The sequence below is a fragment of the Pseudoliparis swirei genome, chromosome 20 (assembly GCF_029220125.1).
Source record: "Pseudoliparis swirei isolate HS2019 ecotype Mariana Trench chromosome 20, NWPU_hadal_v1, whole genome shotgun sequence".
In the NCBI taxonomy this organism is placed as follows: Eukaryota; Metazoa; Chordata; class Actinopteri; order Perciformes; family Liparidae; genus Pseudoliparis; species Pseudoliparis swirei.
The window spans coordinates 21,888,716-21,902,785 of NC_079407.1; the positions used below are offsets into that span (position 1 = coordinate 21,888,716).

A 14,070-nucleotide genomic window follows, 5' to 3' on the forward strand; every position below is an offset into this window, starting at 1 on the left:
TACAATGTGCAATTCCCCGCGGCACAAAAAGCATTTCCCCCCAAGACCACAACTGCAAAAGAGACGTCTGACAAGACGGCAGTGTGGGTTCCCTCCGGGTTCATCCCCCGGTCCAAAGGTGAATTGATAACTCTAAATGGCCCGTAGGTGTGAATGTGAGCGTGAATGGTTGTCAGACGTGCCATGGCCTCCAGGGCGACCTATGCCTCGGGATAAGCTGGTACGTATAATGGATGGATGAGTTATAAATAAATTATTCATGTGTGTTAAATATCATTTTTTCTGTGCTCCACTCACTTCCTTTTCATTTTTTATCGTCTTTTAAAATGGTTTCCGCTCGATTACATTTTAATCCCAATCACTTCGCTACCAGCTCGATGTGGTTGTTCTTGTGGTGGCACATCTTGTGTTGTGTTTCATGAGCAGTTCCCATTCTGTTCTGTGGGAAATTAAGTTATGGATTTCCACGTGTTTATGAACATGAAATTCATTGTGGCGCTCATCCTCCCATTCGTGACGTGCTTACAGCATGACGGGTCACATATGTGGTGTGTTCAATGAGCATTGGTGCTATGAGAGCTGAAAGACACAAATTATGTGAACGCAGTATGTGTTATTTTTCAAATTTATTTATGAAAAAATATATTTCTTCATTCTGACTGAGACAACAGGCGCATTAACATAGACATATATACAATTCTTTCATAAATACACAATTATTTACAAAAGGCCAAATTAAATAGGAAAACTATCTTCTGGAGGATATTTACACATTGCATTGTTTTCTTAAATTAACTAAGATAGTACAAAGACACGACTACACATATTTTTTGGTATCATATGGATTTTTTTTTAAAGGAATTAAAAAACAACTCTCTTTGGTGTCCTCCACTGTTGTAAAAGTTTCTTTCTTAGCAAATTTAAATAAAACACCCTGATAGTGACTGACAGGTCGAGCCTCTGTGTTTCTACTGTTTCCCTGTTTGCTTGTTTTAACGATGACGGGAGAAAAGGCAAGTTTAGTTTTTTTTTGCTTTTTGATTCATAGAAAAAATAAACTTTGAAAATGTACTATAGTGGAAACAACACAAGCATTTATCACAGGAAGACAACGGTAAAATAGTTTTGATTTGTAAGATGAATCCAGCTTGGCTGGACCTTCATCCAAGCCTTATCAAAGGTAGATTATCATGAGGTGAACATGAAGCCAACAGCTGGTTGTTAACAAAGGTACAAAGTCTCCTAGATTAGGCCAAAACATTATTTGGACTTGGATTAGAATCAGGGATATGAATAATACATATAAAAATACATCACCAGTTGAAAGGACTCCAGTGGACTTGAATGAGGTTTTCTGGGCTCATAAAGACCCAGTTTGGGTCCTGCTGCAGTTTTCCATAAGAAGAGGCACTTCAGAGTTTCTATGTTACAGGCCACCATGTGATTCTTCATCGGAAAACATCGTCAAATGGACCGAGCGGAGACTCGTTCAGCTTTCAGACAGAGAATGTTCAGGTTGTCTGACGCCAAACAAACAATCCGTCTCCCGCTCCTGTCGGCAGGCACGCCGACGATTGATTGACACGTCATGATGTGTGAGATTGTACAGGGAACGGTGACGAGAGCACAGCTAAGGCACCGTTTTTTCCAATTGGTGGACAGTTCCAATTCTTTTAGTCCTCTCAATCCCGTTGGATCCAAAAAAGAGTCAGCTATACAGACAGAATTATTATATTAACATTTAAAGTATAAACAAAAAGATAAATAGTGCAAATGATGCAGAATATTTGCTTTTCCTCTTTTTCTTTTCTCTCCTTTGTTGTTCTTTCATTCTTAACAGATTAATTGTCATCCGAATATTGTCAATAGTGAAGCAGAAAATAATGAAAAAACTATTTTCTTCTTTAGTTTCTTTCTGTTGAGCAGCAGAAATAAATATTAAATACGATAAAGTGTGTCGAATAGATCCTCCTGGGTGAAAACTTTTCAAGCCTTCAGGATAAAATCTCCCCCGGCTGTCTGAAACCTGGAGGTTAGACCTGCGAACGGGACAGAGTCACAGCAATTAGTCAGCAACATGGCAAACCTTCTTCTGGGTCCAATTAAAAAAGACAAATAAAAACATGCTATCGTATACAAAACAGGATGATACATATGGTATAAAATTTACTTCCAACAAACAGTTGAAAATATCATCTTTTCCCAGTATGGAGCCACATATGACTTTAGATGAAGTTGCTGAAAGAAATGGAAGATGTTGGTTTGTAGCATTTTCTTTTAACAAAAGTCTTTTTTTCTTAAACGCATCATGTTTTATTAGGATTATTGTTTTTTATTTGCATCAATTACTTAAAATGTTGAGAAATGCCAACTAGACGTGTCCATATCTGGAGGATTCATTATCGAAAGCGATAACAACTGACATGTTGGCTTGATATTTAACAGTGTCAACCAGCGGATGTATTGCTGTTAAATAACACGACTATGTCTGTTATTGTCTGACCTGACCATTGTCTACATATATAATAATAATAATAATAATAATAATAATGGATTCCATTTATAAGGCACTCTTCATTCGAGAATCTCAGAGTGCCATATATATATATATATAGATTTAAATGTTCAATTTAAAAATACATTTGATAAGACGCCTTGTGCTGATTGTAATTTCTGTATAATTTAGGAATCTTATTCTTACGGTGAATATTTATTGTACTTTTTGAATCAGTTTTGTTTGTAGAACATTTGGTTCTTCTTGACAAACTTTACTCAGTCGTCCTTTTAATCCATTCAAAGTGGGTGATGAGTCTCTTGTGGACCAAATTTGAAATACATTGCATACCCTGCATACTTGTGCTGGTGAATGTGTCTTTACCTCAGTTGCAAACACACACGGCTCCATCTGCTCTGTGATGATGAACACCGGATGATACAGGCCGTCCTTTGAAAAACTGAGAGGAGGAACGACGATTGACGAGTCACACTTCTTACTGTTCGAGAGAAAGAGAGAGAGGGTTGGTACAGCTGCAGGAAAACACGAGTCAAATACTTCGGGAGGGAGTTATGATCAGATAACAGACAAACATGCTGTGACTTGTCTTTACACAACAGTCGGGATTTCAAAGAACGACATATTTCAACAGACGAAAACAGGAACAGACACACAGAGCCATGAAAACCATTGTCAGGTTCTTACGGGTCAAACTTGTTCCTGACCAGGCGCTGCTCATCTCTCGCCAGGTTACAGTCTGCCATTTTGTTTTTAAAGACGGCCATGTGGTCACCACCGTTCTCCGACAGCGCTGCATCCTTATTTGACACTTTAAACTGTCCCCCCGGGATGAGGAAGGCCTCCTTCTCTCTCAGGCTACACAGCGGCGCCCCCGGGAGGCTCCCACTGTAGGGTCCGCCCCCACCGATCACCGCGCTGCGGTTGTTCACCGTCTCCAGGTCGTTCTTCACCGACGAGGTGATGCCCGCTAGCGCCCTGCCCCAGCGGAGCTGGCGCAGAATGTGGATGGCGGCGAAAACCAGCAGGGTCATTGTCACCAGGCTGAGGGCCGCGGCGGCGATCAGAGCCGAGGGGGCGTCGGCGTTCCCAGCCGGCATCGTGGTCGGCCTACTGACGGAGTACTCGCAGCGTGCGCCCATGAAGCCCGGCGGGCACTGGCACACGGGGCCGGTGAAGTGGGTGTAGCACGCGCCGCCGTTGTCGCAGGGGAACCGGTCGCAGGGGCTGGTGCGCACGGAGCAGTCCTTGCCGCTGAAGCCCAGTGTGCACGAGCAGCTGAAGGCGTTGATGCCGTCGGCGCAGGTGCCCGCGTTGCGGCAGGGGCCGCCGGCGCAGTCGTCGACGTTGGTCTCGCAGCGGGGGCCGGTGAAGCCGACCCGGCAGCGGCACATGACACGCTTCCCGAGGTCCAAACACTGAGCGCCTGCAGAGGGACGGACACAGGAAGACGTTTTAGTCAAAACACAGCTGGAAGACGGGATGGTAGGAGGGACGGGTCTGATCACATGATACAACTAGAACGGGCACTCGGTAGAGCGCATACCTTCGCATATCACAAGATTGGGCTTTGAATTATGAACATTTTGGCATTAGTTGCATGCCAATTGGATATAAATTGACCACGCTATGGTAAAAAGAAGATGTTGACCTTTTCATGACCTTGACCATGACCTTTGACCCGATCGATCCCAAATTCTAATCAAATGGTCCCCGGATAATAACCAATCATCCCACCAAATTTCATGCGATTCGGTCTAATACTTTTTGAGTTATGCGAGTAACACGCATAAAAATAAATAAATACACGGCGATCAAAACATAACCTTCCGCATTTTCAATGCAAAGGTAACTAGAACGGGCACTCGGTAGAGCGCATACCTTCGCATATCACAAGATTGGGCATTGAATTATGAACATTTTGGCATTAGTTGCATGCCAATTGGACAAAAATGTATCGTGCTATGGTAAAAAAAAGATTTTGACCTTTCCATGACCTTGATTGACCTTTGACCCGATCGATCCCAAAATCTAATCAACTGGTCCCCGGATAATAAACAATCATCCCACCAAATTGCATGCGATTCGGTTCAATACTTTTTGAGTTTTGCGAATAACACGCATACAAATAAATAAATAAACGGCGATCAAAACATAACCTTCCGGCATTTTCAATGCGAAGGTAAATATACAATAAATGGAAACGAGCCAATGTCCGCCAAATGAATTAAAATGTGGGAGAGAAAGGGATCGATTTTAAAAAGACATGTTTTGTTTTTACTGTTGAGTATCTCGACCAGGAAGTATGTCAAAGGAATAGTGAGGATGAAAAAAGTTGCCGCTGACATGTCAGGGAGTAGAGCAGACTCGTTGAAATATTCTGTGGGTTGTAGGATTGTGGAATATTGCCTTTTCAATCAATATTTATTTAGTACTTATCAGTGTGGACAACATTATTACAGTGTCATAGAAATCTGGTGTTTCCTGGCAGTATAGCAGTAGCAAGTACACAGGAAATATAGAGGACCAGGAATGGCACCTTGGGGAATTGAGTGTCTCTGCCAGCCATAAAGACTTTATGTGTATTGTAATCGACTGCATGTGCGGATCACATTTAGAATGCCCGTCACATTGGATTGTCTTGATCCAATGTGAGGTCAAAGGTCAGGGATGTCGGATGTGTACAGATGGTAAAGCCCTCTGAGGCAATTTTATAATTTGTGTTTTTGGGATATAAAAAATAATCTGAATTGAATTGAAAACTGAAGGGAAGATTCATGGTAAGTAATGTTGGATTTAACAAATAAGTTATTTTTCCTTTGGTGTTTTTACAAGAGGTTGTGGATCGCAAACACGTCCAATAATTTGGAAATCTTCACACTTTACAAAAAAGACAGTGAGTTCAGAAGAAAAGACTCCATCTGGACACAACCATGTGTATGACAACATCCCTCACAACAGATGATGCTCATCAGGAGAGCAATGTGTGGGTAATTAGAAGCACTCTGAGGGAATGTTTCCCACCATAAAATAGGGTTTAATGTAAAAGAGTTGTGAATTAAGATTTACTGACTCTGTCTTCATTGTTTGCGATTACTTTCTTAATAAACCTTGCAAACAACCACCATTTGTTTAGCATGTAGAGAAGGAGGAGAGGAAAGGACCCGAGGACAGTCCTCCTGCAGCGACTGAACCTACGGAGATGTTTAACTGGGACCTAAAGGGTCGAATGAGGGCAACGCTACAGGATAAACACCGTTGGGCCCGACTCAGCCCCATATTTGCTCTTTGCAGCCAATGTGTTGCAACACAAAAACAACCACTCAGCAGTTATGAGAGTCTCCTTTTTCTCTCGCTGTCAGGCTCATCGAGAGCCAGGAATGATTGCAGATCAAAGATAAGCAGTTTCCACACGCTAATGACGACCCGAGGGACGACTGAATGCTGAACCGGGACCTGCAGAGATTACAACTGGAAGGTAATTGCAGCATTGGGCGATAACATGTCAGTTTGTGCAGAGAGCTGAGCTTTTTTAATTTATGTTTGTAAAGATTGATCAGAATTTGGATCTGCACTGTACTTTTCATGAGCTGGGGAGAAAATGCCCATTTGGTTTCTTGTGTTTGCTGTCTTGTACTTTTTACCAGCGACAAACACCAGACTGAGAGTTTGCACTTTCTAAACCGATGGACACCATGTTGACGATGCCGGATTATCTCTCTGCAGCAGGTTGCACGCCCCTGCAAGGTAATCAAACAAACAAAGTGAAAGTAATGCTGCCGGGAAGAAAGCAAGTGAAGTTCAAAGCGGAAGGAATGTTTTGGGAAATATCAGCGGCGACGTAACGAGTGTTGATCGTGGTAAATGAGTTAGACGTGCATGGGTTCACATGTGCATGCCACAGTGAGGTGCAAGGGATCTTGTAAAAAAAAATTTGGCAGACAAGGGAAGCAGGCATTTCAAGATTTAGACTCAGCCCGGCGCTGATTGCTGTATCGGGCTGAAAAAAAGCGCTGCCAGCTCTGGCTTCCTGCCAGAGAGAGAGAGAGAGAGAGAGAGAGAGTTGAGAGGTCTGACAGTCTCCAGGGCTAAAAACAAGCTTGTCTACGACGGCCACAATGAGGACGAACATGTTCGGGTTGTCAGACAGAAGAAGATAAGACGTAGACAAGAGGCTCCATCGTGACTATCAAAGTGTTTATCTGCCCTCAGATATTAATATCCCCCACCACACTCAATCAAAACATCATGAGTTTTCATATCATCAATTATCGAAACAAGTCTCGTAAAAATGTCATCAGGACTGAATTAGACCAGGCCCCGTTCCTGGTATGCGGTTCAACTAAATCGATCAAAGGTCCTATTAGCCATCTTAAATTAACCCGATGATTGAAATCAGGCTATCTCTGTTTCTCAAAGACTGATCGGCGCTCAAACAATCTCGTTAACTGGAACCAGACTTCAGCAATCAGGATAGTTGCCTGTGCCCGTCCTACTTCAAAAGGGGGAAGCGTCGACCACCAAAAGAGCACGATGGCAAATAAACTCAAAGACAGAGCCTCTTTTTTCTCCGCCAACGAGCAGGAGATGATCATGAACGCATCTGAGGACTTCCAGACTATAATCATGGCAAAGTCTAAAGGTGCGTTCACACCAAAAGCGAAACTATTTTTCGCGTCGCCCAAAACGCGTGAGTTTACTCGCTCGACCGTTCACCGTGTTCTCACCATGAGCGTCGAGACGCTGTGCGAGGGGCGGGGCTTATCTCCGTGTCTCTTCTCCGTAAAGACCGTTATCATCTCCTTCATCCACCAGAATAACTAACCACTAGTTCTGCTTTATACTTGTCGTGGACGTCCCACACACTAACGCCCTCGTGTTTGGGTTCATGACGTCACCCGTAGGCTCACTCAGCTCGGTCACTTTCACCGATGAAGTTACTGTTACGTCTGAAAGACTTCCGCCTCCAGCGCTACGAGAGCGGAACTCAAGAGCCGATTGGCCCGAGTTGCGAGATGACCGCCTCAAAGTTGATATATTTCAACTCGGGGCGAAAATTGCGCCGCTGAAAACGCGCCGCTGTAAACGCGCCACTGTCAACGCGCCGCCCACATCGCGTCGCCCCAAACGCGGCGCCCGGGAAAATATCGCGTCTATCGCAGCCACAAGCGTCTGTACGTTGACTTTTCATGGGATTCGGTCGCGTGAAAAAATAGTTTCGCTTTTGGTGTGAACGCACCTTAACACTGCCACCGCTGCTCATGGCAAAATATCGCAGACAAGTTAAATGCGGTAACACTGCGTTCACACCAGAAGCGTTGCAATATCTTGACGCGAGAAGATTCCATGCAAAGTCAATGTCCAGATGCGAATGGATGAAGCGAAAAATTCGCCCGATGCTGAGTTGTGAAAGCCAATCAGCGTTGAGAAGCTCAACCCGTCATCACTGAAGTCGTGCCTTTGGTGAATCAAACTCTAGCAGCAGTCAGTTATCCAGACGTAGTCGGGGGAGATGACATCGGAGCTGAGTGAGCCTCCGGGTGATGTAATGTGTGTTTGATGTTCCGACATTTGTGGGATTTCCACAACAGATTGCGTCATTCGAGCTGGAGAGGGGGCGTAGCTTATCGCTGTGGCTGTACTCTGTGGAAACAGTTATACTTTCCACCATCCACCAGGGAAGAAATAAACACTATTTCTGCTTTATACTTGTTGTGAAAATCCCACAAACGTCGGAACATCAAACACCTCGTGTTGGGTTCATAACATTAATATCATAAATATATATGTATATATATATATATAAACGTATATATATATATTGTGGGATTTTCACAATATATACATTACCGTTCAAAAGTTTGGGGTCACTTAGAAATGTCTTTATTTTTCAAAGAAAAGCACTGTTTTTTCAATAAAGATAACATTAATCAAAAATACACACTATACATTGTTAATGTGGTAAATGACTATTCTAGGTGGAAACGTCTGGTTTCTAATGAAATATCTCCAGAGGTGTATAGAGGCCAATTTCCATCAACTATCACTCCAGTGTTCTAATGGTACATTGTGTTTGCTAATCGCCTTATTAGACTAATGTCTGATTAGAAAACCCTTGTGCAATTATGTTAGCACAGCTGAAAACAGTTATGCTGGTGATATAAGCTATACAACTGGCCTTCCTTTGAGCTTGAAGTTTGAAGAACAAAATTAATACTTCAAATATTAATAATTATTTCTAACCTTGTCAATGTCTTGACTATATTTTCTATTCAATTTTCAATTCATTTGATAAATAAAAGTGAGTTTTCATGGAAGACACGAAATTGTCTGGATGACCCCAAACTTTTGAACGGTAGTGTATATATTAGTGCTGTGAAAAATAACGCGTTAACTCAGTTAATTCAATTACAGGTTTAACTAGTTTTGTTTTTTTAACGCATTTAACGCATACGCAGAATGAGCTTCCAATCCGTCTGTTGTTGGTCGTCGGGACGAAAAAAAAGTCACTTGCGAAATGAGCTTCCAAAACACCACTTCAATCTGAACTCTGTCCGCTCTCATGCAGACGGTCTGTTCATCGGTAATGATCCTTCCGCAGGTTCACCTCCGGAAACCTTGTTACGACTTTTACTTCCTGTAGATCAGGGGTCTCAACACGTCGATCGCGGCGTAGTGTTTGTAGATCGCATGACATTAAAAAGATTGGCCCGCCCCCTGACATGTTCTCTATAGCACGTCTTTGTTCTTTTATTAAACTAAGCGTCTGTTGTTGATCGTATCTCCACAGCAGCATGTCATTTCTGTCTCTTCGCGTTGCGTTAACACTTATCGATCTCCGTCTCGCGCGCCGCAGAGCTCCGTGCGTGCGCATCGGGACCGAGCAAAAAAAAAGTCACTTGTCAATCTGTCCACCTGTCCGGGCCGGTGAGGTTTCAGCTTTGCAGCGGTGTCCCCGCCGTCCCTTTCATCACGGCCCAGTTCATGAAGAAAACCCACACAGTCAGTTTGCCTCAGCAGCTGCTAAAGGAAGACTAGAGGCCTTTAGATTGTATCATAGTGGAGTTAATGGTTGACAAACAAGAGAAAAATGTTCTGTTTAAGCCTCCTGTTACCTTTACATTTACTAACATATTTTACCCTCGGGGTCAATTTGACCCCAGCAATTAAAACCTCCAGAAAATTATTTGAATTAATATTGCTTCCCAAGTTTAAGTGTGAGGTACTTTATGTTTGTTTGTTGACTACCTAAATAGCCCTTTAAATAAATAAAAAAGTTGATATTTCTTATATGATTGACAGTGAAAAACAGCCTGGGGTCAAATTGACCCCAAAGAACACCGACATTAAACATTGAATGGGGTCAAATTGACCCGAAAGGTAACAGGAGGGTTAAACATTCTGTTTAGGATGAAGATGTATTAATGTTCCATATGGAAGAAAACTGCAAAATAACTGCTGAGTTGCAGCACCATTGTATAGAAGAATGTATCAATGTATATATCCGTCTTTTGTCATAAATCTCTATGTTCTCACAAAATATACCGAGAATATCGGAAATATGTGATTAATCATGATTAATCCACAAAAACCTGTGATTAACCCGATTAAAAATTTTAATCGTTTCACAGCCCTAGTATATATATATATATATATATATTCATAATATCACCCATAGGCTCACACAGCTCGTGACTTTCACCGACTACGTCTGGATAACTGGATGAAAATAGCGTCTGTGAATTGACTTTGCAAGGAATCTACTCGCAACGCTTTTCGTGTGAACGCAGCAAGTGTTGGGAAAATGTATCGGCTAATTTAATTTTAAGTGCCTCATCACCCCAATCAATCAGACTATATTTCTTTAAATGCTGCTGCCAGTTGACTTCATGGAGTGCATCATCCAATGACGTCTGGCTAGCGAAAAGAATGATCCCAACTCTTTCAGAATAAATAGATAAATACAAACGCAAAGAGTATCTAATTGATACGAATTAATAGATGCTTAAGTTATGAGGATATATGTACTGTATGTGCTTATGTATCATGTAATATATGTGTACAAACATGTATGTGTCATTTAGCAGACGCTTTTATCCAAAGCGACTTACAATAAGTGCATTTCAACCTAGAGTACAAACCAAGAACAACAAGAACACAGGAAGCAACACTTCCTCAACTCAGTCGAACCACAAAAGCACCACAATAAGTGCCATCCCAGTGCCACTGAAGTGCAAATCTGTGTTTTAATCCAGATATAGTCGGAAAAGATGTGTTTTCAGTCTCAGGCGGAAGATGTAGAGACTTTCTGCTGTCCTGATGTCAGTGGGGAGCTCATTCCACCACTGAGGAGCCAGGACAGCAAACAGTCTGGATGTAGAGTGATTAGCTCGAGGTGCAGGAGGCACAAGAGGATTGGCTGTTGCCGAGCGGAGCGAACGTGCCGGGGTGGACAGTGTGACCATATCCCGGATGTAGACGGGGCCCGATCCGTTCAGAGCACGGTACGCCAGAACCAGTGTTTTTAAGCGGATGCGGGCAGCCACCGGTAGCCAGTGAAGAGAGCGGAGGAGCGGAGTGGTGTGGGTGAATTTCGGGAGACTGAAGACCAGTCGAGCTGCTGCATTCTGGATGAGCTGCAGAGGTCGGATGGCCTTAGCAGGTAGACCAGCCAGGAGGGAGTTGCAGTAGTCAAGGCGTGAAATGACCAGAGCCTGGACCAGAACCTGTGCCGCCTTCTGAGTAAGAAGAGGCCGTATTCTCCTGATGTGCAGCATGTACCTACAGGAACGCGTTGTCGCAGAGATGTTGGCCGTCAGGGAGAGTTGACTGTCTAGTGTCACCCCGAGGTTCCTGGCAGTCAGGGTAGGGGCCAACACAGAGCTGTTGAAGGTGGTAGTCAGGTCATGGGTGGGGGAGCCTTTCCCTGGAAGGAATAGTAGCTCGGTCTTGTCAGGGTTGATTTTCAGGTGGTGAGCAGACATCCACTGAGAGATGTCGGTCAGACAGGCGGAGATTCGCGCCGCCACCTGTGTTTCGGCCGGTGGAAACGAGAAGATCAGTTGGGTGTCATCAGCATAGCTATGGTAGGAGAAGCCATGCGAACGAATGACAGAGCCGAGAGAATTTGTGTACAGAGAAGAGCAGGGGACCCAAGACGGGGCCTTGAGGAACCCCAGTAGTGAGAGGACAAGGATCAGACACAGATCCTCTCCAAGTTACCCGGTAAGTTCCTGAAGAGAAGAGATAAGGATCTGGTGGTTCAGAGTGTCAAATGCTGCAGAAAGGTCTAGAAGGATAAGGACAGAGGAGAGAGAGGCTGCTCTAGCAGTGTGAAGCTGCTCAGAGACAGCAAGGAGGGCAGTCTCTGTCGAGTGACCGGCCTTGAATCCAGACTGGTGAGGGTCAAGAAGGTTGTTACTGTGGAGATAGGAGGACACTTGGCTCAAGATAGCTCGCTCCAGAGTTTTGGAGAGAAAAGGAAGAAGAGAGACCGGTCTGTAGTTGCTGACTTCAGACGGATCGAGCGTGGTTTCTTCAGGAGAGGGTTGACTCTCGCCTCCTTTAGAGAGTTGGGGAAACAGCCAGTTGAGCGGGAGCTGTTAATAAGATGGGTGAGAAAGGTCAGAAGGTCAGGAGCAATAGCCTGGAGAATGGGAGACGGGACGGGGTCAAGGGCGCAGGTGGTCGGTCGAGCGGAGGTCACCAAGATAAGAACTTGATTGGGAGACAGGGGGGTGAAAGAGGAAAGAGAGGGGGATGAAGAAGTTAGTGTTGGTGAGGTGATAGAAGATGGATGAGTAAAGGAGGAGCGTATGTCGTCTATCTTGTTTGTAAAGTAGTCGACAAAGTGGCTCGGCAAAAGGGTGGAAGGAGGAGGGGGACAGGGGGGATCAAGGAGGTTGGAAAAGATAGAGAAGAGTTATTTGGGGTTAGAGAAGGAAGACTGAATTTTGGTCAGGTAGAACGAGCTTTTGGCTGCAGATATAGAGGAAGAGAAGGAGGAGAGAAGAGATTGATAGAAGAGCAAGTCTTCCGCTTGATTCGTTTTGCACCATTTTCTTTCCGTCGCTCGCAGGGTGGCTCTCTCGGCGCGCACCGAGTCCGACAACCACGGAGCCGGAGAGGATTTCCGAACCGGTCGTGTCTTAAAAGGACAAAGAGAATCAAGAGATGAAGACAGGGAAGAGAGGAGAGTGTCTGCGGCAGAGTTAGGATGCATGAGTGAGAAGGAGCCAGTTGAGGGGAGAGCAGATAGGACAGAGGAGGCCAGGGAGGAGGGACAGAGGGTGCGAATGTTGCGGCGTACAGGTGCAGAGTCTGTAGATATGGGTGGGTTGTCAGTACCATAGAGCGAGAGAGAGTAAGAGATGAAGAAGTGGTCAGAGACATGGAGAGGAGTTACAGTGAGGTTGGAGGTAGAGCAGTTTCTAGTGAAAATGTAGTCAAGGCGGTTGCCGGCTTTGTGAGTGGGAGGGGAGGGACTGAGTGAGAGGTCAAAGGAAGACAGTAAGAGTAATAGATCACATGACTTCTCTGTCTGGATGTTGAAGTCACCCAGAAGGATGAGCGGGGGGCCGTGTTCCGAGAAGTTCGACAGAAGGCGTCTAGCTCTTCCAAGAAATCTCCCAAAGAACCAGGGGGACGGTAGAGAACAACAATGTGTAGTTGAACCGGATGAGTAACCGTCACAGCATGGAACTCAAAAGTCAGTGGGATAAAGAGTGGAAGCGGGTAGAGAGAGAAACACCATCTGGGTGAGATGAGTAAACCTGCACCTCCACCCCGACCAGAGGGTCTGGGTGTGTGGCTGAAGGAGAAGGCAGAGGAGAGAGCAGGTAGACGTGTTGTCTGCTGTGATCCAGGTCTCAGTGAGAGCCAGGAAGTCAAGCGACTGCTCCACAGCAAAGCCAGAGATGAAGTCAGCCTTGCGGTTGGCTGACTGACAGTTCCAGAGGCCTCCTGTGACCAGGTGCTGGGTGTGAGTAGAACGGGTAGGAAGGATAACCGAGGAGGGGTTCCGGTACATGAATGAACGAGTCCTATAGTAACGACGAGTAGAGATACGCACAGGTATGGAAAATACACACATATTCACAAAATGGTGAAACACACAGCCACCACGAAGACTCCAACGGAAGACTCCTATGTCTTTGTCCTCCGAGTCTCGACTCCAACGGAAGACTCCTATGTCTTTGTCCTCCGAGTCTTCGTCCGATGACGCTACAGCTGACGCTAAAGACCCGATCCTAATTTAAAGAAGACACTTAGCAGGATCCAAGTCGTCAGTAGTAGAGATGCACCGATCTGATCGGCGCCGATCCATATCGGCCGATATTCCCATTATCGGTTTTGATCGGCGTTCTCAAAACGGCCGATCAGATGACGTAACATCTGCGAGAACTATCAGAGACGTTTCAATCGCAGCGCATCGCAACGGAGACAATGCGCCCGGTGAGGGCCGCAGAGTGAGAGGTCCACGAGGGGATCCTCACCACCGAGCGGCGTCCCCGTCCCCCGAGTTGAATCTCTGGGTCGACTCAGCCGACTCTCACATG

At 44.9% G+C, this 14,070-nt stretch overlaps 1 protein-coding gene across 1 annotated transcript in view; it reads right to left on the minus strand.

The window, feature by feature from the left end:
* Positions 1-609: 609 nt before the first annotated feature.
* dlc (deltaC) overlaps positions 610-14,070 on the minus strand; it is a 52,776-nt gene continuing 39,315 nt past the window's right edge. Inside the window, exons 8-10 of the mRNA XM_056441057.1 lie at positions 3,200-3,938; positions 2,879-2,993; positions 610-2,039 (exon numbers count right to left, since the gene is read on the minus strand). Coding sequence (XP_056297032.1) covers positions 2,034-2,039; positions 2,879-2,993; positions 3,200-3,938 — 860 coding nt within the window. The 3' untranslated portion in view covers positions 610-2,033. The remainder of the gene's footprint in view (positions 2,040-2,878; positions 2,994-3,199; positions 3,939-14,070) is intronic.